General features: G+C 46.5%; 1 protein-coding gene across 2 annotated transcripts; it reads left to right on the top strand.

Annotated features, from left to right (window-relative positions):
- Positions 1 to 1,483: 1,483 nt before the first annotated feature.
- On the top strand, positions 1,484 to 5,467 carry LOC106731084 (WAP four-disulfide core domain protein 6A-like). Of its 2 annotated transcripts, none has more exons than XM_032461250.1 (4): positions 1,484 to 1,661; positions 2,885 to 3,016; positions 4,293 to 4,582; positions 5,143 to 5,467. In XM_032461250.1, exons 1-4 carry the CDS (start codon positions 1,574 to 1,576, stop codon positions 5,230 to 5,232), a joined length of 600 nt encoding a protein of 199 aa, XP_032317141.1. In that variant the 5' UTR covers positions 1,484 to 1,573; the 3' UTR covers positions 5,233 to 5,467. The 2 variants fall into 2 exon arrangements, with proteins under 2 accessions (XP_032317141.1, XP_032317142.1); XM_032461251.1 differs by having other exon boundaries at positions 1,492 to 1,661; positions 4,293 to 4,460.
- The last annotated feature ends 2,554 nt before the right edge of the window (positions 5,468 to 8,021 follow it).

Genomic DNA, 8,021 nt, shown 5'->3' with positions numbered 1-8,021 from the left:
GTGAGAGTGGAGAGCTCCAGGGATGTCGTTACCCTCCTCTGTTTCTTCAAAACATTATAAGACCCTTTTAAGACCAGGGCCTATGGGTGCTGCTTGAGTTTGGATCCCCTAGAAACCAGTCCTGGGACAAGAGCTTGCATGAAAGTAGTTTCTCTGGGAGATTTCTCAGGAAACACAAGTTGGGGAGTGGGGTGAGTGATACAGGCGAAAGAGGAGTTGATTATGAGCTGGTTTCTACTGTAGGAAACTGCAGCCTAATCCCACTGGGTACCTTCTAAAGAACCACGTAAAACAGGCCTCCAGCTTTTCTTCATCCATCTCCATGGATGGGAAGCTGAGGTGTTTATCCACTGACTCGCATCCCCCTACTGGATGCCTGGGTTGTTAAATACCTTGCTCTTCCAGACTGTTCTGTATGCCAGTGGAGGAAGCTCCCACGGAGCCAGAGAAAACTCTGAGCAGGGAAGTAGAGACTCCAACACTTGGAGTAGGAAGCCATCAGTGTGCACTGGGTATATTCAGCCATAAAAAGGAATGACGCACAAATGCCTGCTACCCTGTGGATGAACCTCAAAAACATTACGCTAAGTGAACGAAGCCACACCCAAGAGGTCATATACTGTGTATTTCCATTTTTATGAAATATCTAGAATAGGTAAATCCATAGAGATAAAAAGTGGAATAGTGGGGGGAGTGGAGGTATAGCTCAGTGGTAGAGTGCATGCTTAGCAGGCGTGAGGTCCTGGGTTCTGTCCCCAGAACCTCCATTAAAAAATTAAAATAAATGAAATAAAATTTATTTTTTAAAAAGCAAAATAGTGGTTGCCAGGGGCTGGAGTAAGCTGTAACATTCTCTCCTGCTTTCAAACCACTGTGATCTTGACAGGTGCTCTCTGAAGATTTGGTTCAACCTCAGATAAACCTGTCTCTTCCTCCACATGCTACTCATGGCAATGCCTTTACTCTTTGACAATTGTTAAAGAAAAGGGGGTGGCCCAAAGAGAAAGAAGAGAAGGACAGAGGACAGGTGATGGGCAAGGAGAAAGAGACCCTGACAGAGGGAGACCCACCGAAAAGTCAGGGAGAGTAAAAGAAAGGTGCAGAGAGTAGGGGGGAAAAAGAGTGAGAAAATTAAGCAGACAGAAAAATAGATATGTCAGGAGAAGGGTAAGACTGGAAAGAGAAGAGAGCTAGGATTCTCTTGGCCTCCAAACTCCCCCTGGAAAACGGAAGACCCTGGAATTGTGGGTGCCCTTCTGCTAAGGGGCTCTAGACACCCCAGATGAGATTTGCCTTCCTCCCTGGTTGACCAGAAAGCCAGAGAGCCTCAGTGAGCTGAGGATGAGGAGCTGCCACTCAAGCCCCTTCCCCGAAACGGGTGGTGCAGCAGGTTCCAGCTAGTCCCACTGATGGCCTTGGGGACTTGGCGTTCCCCAGCAAAGGGAGTGTCCGCAGTGATGTGTGGCTCCTGGAGTGTCAGGCTGTGCCAGGGCAGAAAGTTCAGAAGCAGGAGCTGCTGAGCAAGCAGGAGTTCTTGGTTTTGGTGCCACCAGTCGGACCAGTCGCTCCTAAAATGGGGTTCTCAGGACTTTTGCCAATCCTGGTACCTTTCATCCTCCTGGAGGGTGTCCAGGAACCTGGGCTGGTTGAGGCGTTTCACAGTAAGTACTGGGGACGTGGTCCTCCCACTGGAGAAACAGAGCTTGTCTGGGAGGAAGAAACAGAGAGTTTTACAGATAAGGAATGCTTTTCCCCACCTCAGCCTGAGATCTTGGGTGGGAGAGAGGGGAGCTCTTTAGAGCCGTTCTTTCAGCGCCTTTCATCCTGGTTAGATGCCCTTGGTGAATGCAAGAAACTGACTCCCCGCCATCATTATGAGAGGAATTCTTCCTGGAAGGGCTTGGACCTGGAGCTCATGAAACAGATTGAGGGAACTGGGCAACTTAAGGGCTTTTCCCATAAGAAAGGCTACTTGCCCTAGCACCGCCTCATCAGCTTTCGAATCTTCCCACTGCAGCCCCCCATGGACTCCCCACACCCACAACTACACCTGCACCCACAGGGATCCTTGCCTAGAGGGTAAAGAATGGTCTTTGAAGGTCTCCTGGGATGCTGGCCTGTGAAGACACCCCCCCCCCCCATAATTAGCAGCTGAGATCAACTGAGTGCTCAGCCAGCAGGGGAGCCACATGCTGCAGGTCTAAATCCGGCTCTGCTCCCCAGTAGCTGTGTGAGCCTGGCCAGTTCCCATAACCTCCGTTTATAAACCTTCAGATTCCTCCGTTTATAAAATATGAGTGTTGAAAGGACTTACCCCCAGAGTTGTAATGAGGATTAAGAAGAAAAGGACAAGTGCTCCCAAAGCACTGCGTCAAGATTAGTTATTATGCTTGTTATGTCCCAGGCAGCTTGACAGTGGCTTTACTAACTTGTCACGTGAATCCCCAAAACAACCCTATAGGCAAAGGAGGGAATCAAAGTTCAGAGACGGTGCCTGCCACCCCATGGGACGCACAGAATTCAAAAGCTCAGCCGTCTGACTCCAGAAATGGAGATCTCAATCATTGAGAGTGACAGCCCCCTGCCCCCACCCAGGGAACCACCAAATACAGGAAAACCGAGTGATCAGAATCATTCTGGAGGAAAGCATCTCTCTCCCTGGAAACTTATGGGTGGTGGGTTTAAGGATCAGACGGTGAGTTGTTAGGGGGTTAGGGATGGGGGACCACTGTGTAAATCCTGAGCCCCTGCCAAAGGCCACTACCGTCTGGGGACAGTGAAGTGAAAGCAAGCTTCTTTACCTCTGCAGTGGTGCCTTGGGTCTGGGAAAGGAGGGCTTTAGCCCCTTCAAGGCCCCAGAAGAGTTTATCTTTCCCTCCCTCAGGCGCGTGTCCCAAAAACAGAGTAAAATGTGCGATTGAAGAAAGAAACCAATGTGTGAAGAACAGAGAGTGCCCGGAGAATATGAAGTGTTGCAGGTTTGGCTGTGCAAGGCAATGTTTAAATCCCAAACAAGGTAACTCTCAGATCCCCTGAAATAGCCGATTCCCTCATTTTCTGGCCACCTGCACCAGCATTGTTGGGCCCCTCGCCGGGTTCACTGATGACTGGTCTCTGACCAGGAGTCTGGGTGCATCTTCTACTTGACACAAACCCTCTCAGTGCTGGGCTGTGGAGGGTGTTGAAAGACACAAGTTTTACTTCCTTTCTGCCTCTATTTATGTATGTGACATGAGTGACATAGGTTTTCCTTTAAGGGCCTTAGTTTCCCCAAGTGTAAGAAAGATGAGGTTAGTAGGCCATATAGTCTCTTGGCTACTCTTCTGTGATCTGCTCAGATGCCAAGTAGCCACTGAAGTCTCGTCAAATGCCAGCATGGTGGCAGTGACACAACAGCTGTAAAAGACAGGTATATGATTTGTCTTTCCTGGCTTTTTTTCCATGCCTCTCGTCTGTATAAATCTCAGGTATCTTCCCTAGCCACCCTTGGTCTCCTACACTCTTTCCTCTCTGCCCATATCATTGAGCTCTAAAGAAGATCATCAAGGACTATTCATTGATTCGTTTGTTCATTCATTCATTCATTCATTCATTCAACATTTACTGGTAGCCCTGATGCCCATGATGGGCTCTACTTGCTCATGTGCAAAGGCCCTGTGTGAGAAGACACCATGCTCAGGCTAGAAAGGCCAGAAAACAGAGAGGAGCATGAGCGTGGTAAGAGATGAGGAAGATGAAGCCTGAGTAGGTAGAGAAGGTTCTGGCAAGGCAGGGCCTTGCCAGCTGGAGTAGGGGGTCTGATCTCGATCTTAAAAACAACAGACTACATTCAAATCCCTTACCATCCATGTGGCCTTAGGGAAGTTACTTAGCCTCTCTGAGCCTCAGTTTACTCAGCTGCAAAATGAGGACAATAAGAGGACCTACCTTATAAGATTATGTGTTACTATATGTCAAGTGCTAAGAACAGTGCCTGACGCTTTAATAAGCACTATGGTTGTTACGCTTCGGACCATGAGGTTCTAAAGAACTCTGTTGGCACCTCATACTATTATGCACAAAACCGTTGCTCAATAAATGCTTCTTTAAGTTCAGGATACGTTTGATTTTTTTTTTTACTGTAAACATTTGTAAAGCATCCACTCATTGCCAACTTACCTGCTAGGATAAATTCTGCAACACACTCTAACAATATCATGCCCTTACACACTTCTCCATGCCTTGGCACATGCCTGGGATATTCTTTAGGGAGCCAGGCATCCAAACAGCTCTGCTTCTCAATCTCCCTGCAGACGTATGCATTTTGCCAAAAGAGCCTGGCCGCTGCTTGGCCTACCTTCCACGCTGGTGGTATGATGCGCAAAATAAAGTCTGCTCCCAGTTCATCTATGGCGGTTGCCAGGGGAACAGTAACAACTTCCAGTCTCAAGCTGTCTGCCAGGCCATCTGCCCCAAAAGAAGTAAGTCCCAGGGGCTCCAATCTCCCACACTTACCTGGGCCGCCCTGGGAGGCCTGGGTGTTGTCTGGTCCATTCCAGAAACTCAGCAGGCTTGGGATGGACAGAACCAGTCCAATCAGGAGGTAAGGATACACCTTACAGAGGGGTAAGTATGTTTCGGGAAAGGGAAGGTGGGAAGGGGAGCAGTAGCCAAAGGGATGTGGGCAAGTAGGAAATGAATAAGGGGTACTCGAGGAGGAAGCCGAAGTGGTGGAGTATCTGAGACCAAGTCAGAATAAAGCCCAGTGAACCAGCCCGGGGCGTACCATGCATCAGCCAGTCACCCCAGGCCTTAACCTCTCATCAAACCTCATCACCAGTTCTCTTTTTCTTTTTTTAAGGTGACTATAGCCAGGACAACCACACGCTTTATTGACCAAAGCAAGATGCTTTTAAGAGCGAAAGGAGATGCAATTAATTATTACACTGGGACAACAAGCATAAGCTGGGAGTCTACTGGAAAAACCAGAACACATGATCACTCTATGAGCCCCCGAAGGCACTCTTCTTCTGTTTCCTCTCCCTAAAAAGATAGAAAAATGATCCTATCTCCTTTTTTCCATTATGTGTAATTCTGGGCCCTAAGGTGAGCAGGGTCCAAGAATCTCACCAGGACATCATTTTCTATCCTGCTGTCTTGCAGAGTCATTTGGCTAGCTGGGATAAGGAGAGCTGGAACAACCTCCAGGGTTTGGCTCATCATCCAGGGATCTCTCCAGGTGTGCCTGACTGATGCTGTATATGGTTTCCATTGGCCAAATCTCAGCTGCCAAGACCTTGGCCGTCCCCCCAAAGAACACCACCATTTGCTTCTTCCCTTTTCTCCTGCTCAGCGTCCCTTCAGACATAATGCCCTTCACCCTTGGACCCCTTCTCAGCGTGTGACCCTGTCTCTTCCACTTTCAGGGCCCTCATTTATCCTTTGGAAGCCTCCAGTTTTCCCTAATAAAGTGCTCTGTGAGGTTTGAGATCTCTGAGGCTGAGTAATTCACATCTGCTCCCTCTGTGCCGTTTTTGGAGAACAAGAAGTCATTGGGTCTTGCAGGGACATGCAAAGAGGGAGAGAAGAGTCTGAAAGTCCTGCAAACAGGGAATGCTGGTAACACTGTTGTCCTGGTCAAATTATCCTAAGATGCTTAAGAATGGAACTGGGTCAGATCCAGGTTTCATATGGTCTAAAGCTTATAAAGTGGGGTGGGGGTAGTTCTTTAAAAAATGAATGCAAATTAAAGACTGAATATTATTTCAAATGAGAAAGGAAATTGCATCAACTGAAAATCTTAACAAGCTATCAAATACTACAAATTGTAAAACATCCATGTAGATTAATTATTAGTTAATTAATTTTCATTTAGGACGTCAATTCACTAAAACTCAATTTCTATAGGAAGATAATTCAGTCTTTTGTTTAACATGGCAGATCAAAAATTGATGATATTTTGGTTTTGATTATAGTTGGGAATGCATAAAATATATGCCCGAGTGCACAGCCATACTTAATATTTGTAGTTTCACCACAGTTTTGTGTCCTAAAAAATGCAGGAATTTTAATTCTCTTTTGTGCAATTTCATCAAAAAAAGAAAAAAAAGTGCATGATGCATTTAAAGTTGTACATATTGAATTATCTTGCTAGTAAAGAATGAATAGGCTTCCGTGAGAACTGATTTTCTAGTTATAAATTTATGTATTTGATATTTGGAAGAAATTTCCACAGAATGATTTTTCTGACTCCATACATTTCAAACCTAGTCTCTCCTCTGCTACCCACATCCTTCTAGGGTTAGGTACATGGATGACAATACAACCATGCCTTAGTGTCATATGTCAGAGAGCTGGTCCAGTGGGTGGTGGAACATTGCTTAGAGAGCTTCTTACATCAGGACAGGTGGCAGCAACTTATGATATGTAGAAGTAACTAAGAACTACCTAAATATAACACACCAACTCCACACTCAACAGATCCCCCTTTCAATTTCCTTTTAGCTGGATGCCAAAAATGCTAGCAGCCATTCCAACATCCCCTGATTCAGGAGAAGTGTAAGAGAGGAAAAGACGGAGGGGAAAGGGAGGGCAGGCTGATTGATTACGGTTAGAATATATTACTTTTACAGATGCTACGAATCGTTTGATCACATGAACATATAACTTGGGCCACTCCCAGAGTCTTTAAAGGGGCTTGTTCAAGTGAGGGACCCTGAGGCTTGAGCTCCATCAATTTCATGGGACGGAGCGCTCATGCACTGCCATGTGAGAGGACCAACTACTCTGAGACAACCATGCTAGAGAGGCCAGTGGAGGTCCTTAGGTCCACAAACCCAGAGAAGCCGTGCCTGAGAACCAGCGTCAGTTTCCAGCCATGTGAATGAGCTGCCAACACATTAGAGCCTTCAGATGACTGTGGCCCCAAGCAGACATCTGCAACCATGTAAAGACCCCAAGAGAGGAAAAATGAGCTGATTCCTTCCCAAATTCCTCACCCCCAAAATGGTGAGAAAAATAAAATGGCTGTTCAAAACTGCTAAGCTTGGGGAAAAGTTATCGCAGCAATAGATAGGTAATTGGAATAGATGGGAAGGAAGTGGGTGGAAGGAAAGCAGGGGAGGAAAGAGGGAGAGGAAAGACAAGAGAGGAAAGAGAGGAAAGAAAAGTCTGGGGGAAGGAGGAAAAGGGTCCCTCAGAGGGGAACTGGGCAAGACAAGAGGACACCAGGCTCCAGAAGGAAGCCCCACAGCAGGTGGCTTTGTCCCCATAGCACTCTAAAACCTGGACATTGCTTCCAAATAAACTCATTGTTTGGTATGACTTGAATCAAGAGGTTCTAAAGAAAGCCTAGGATCTACCTACTGTTGAGTAAGACCTCTACTCATTTCTCAGTTTCTCCCTCTTTAAAAAGGGCTGGTTAAACTGATGACTATTTCTGAAAATACCATTAGCAAACACTCACATTAAGGTCACTTACAGTGGGGAGGGGCTTGTCTAAATTGTGGATCCTCCAGATCGAGGAAATTGCCATCTCTAGGAATAGAGCTCAGGAATCTGCACCTTAAACAAGTACTATTAACTGATTTTAAAGTTTCAGTTTCTGTGGATTAGATGATATTTAAGGGCCAATCCATCAGTGGGGGAAAAAACAAAGACTTAAAAACAGTTCTATTGGTGCCTGCTCCTGGTGTAGAAGGAGATCAGGAGAAAATGTTAGAATCATTGAAAGTGAAGGGGGATCAGGGCAGGGTTGGGCTGAAGACCCTCAAAACAATGCTGATTTGGCAGTTTTGCAATGTGACCATCTGGCCAAGTGGTCCCCGTGTGTGGCGTCTCCCACATTGGTACTGCTTTTTCCTCCACATCTCTGGGTTAGTCTGTTGTCCTGGGAAGCCTGCCTCAGTCCCGTGCATCTTTGTGGTCCAGACCAAATTACCAACAAGTCATCATTGGTCTGCATCCTGTGGGAGGAGCACTTGTCTGGGAATAAAGAGATCAAAATACAAGACCCTGGTTAAATGTATGACCTGGTAGGGACA

The sequence above is a fragment of the Camelus ferus genome, chromosome 19, assembly GCF_009834535.1.
Source record: "Camelus ferus isolate YT-003-E chromosome 19, BCGSAC_Cfer_1.0, whole genome shotgun sequence".
Taxonomy (NCBI): Eukaryota; Metazoa; Chordata; class Mammalia; order Artiodactyla; family Camelidae; genus Camelus; species Camelus ferus.
The sequence above is the reverse complement of the archived record's forward strand: the minus strand, read 5'-3'. Positions and strand labels throughout refer to the sequence as shown.

What these genes read in the sequence shown, in the direction of transcription:
- LOC106731084 (XM_032461250.1), top strand. Translation starts at nt 1,574, where the DNA reads ATGGGGTTCTCAGGACTTTTGCCAATCCTGGTACCTTTCATCCTCCTG. An exon ending in ATGTTTAAATCCCAAACAAG is followed by an intron (nt 3,017 to 4,292) that starts GTAACTCTCAGA and finishes ATCTCCCTGCAG; the next exon opens with ACGTATGCATTTTGCCAAAA. An exon ending in AGAACCAGTCCAATCAGGAG is followed by an intron (nt 4,583 to 5,142) that starts GTAAGGATACAC and finishes GCTGTCTTGCAG; the next exon opens with AGTCATTTGGCTAGCTGGGA.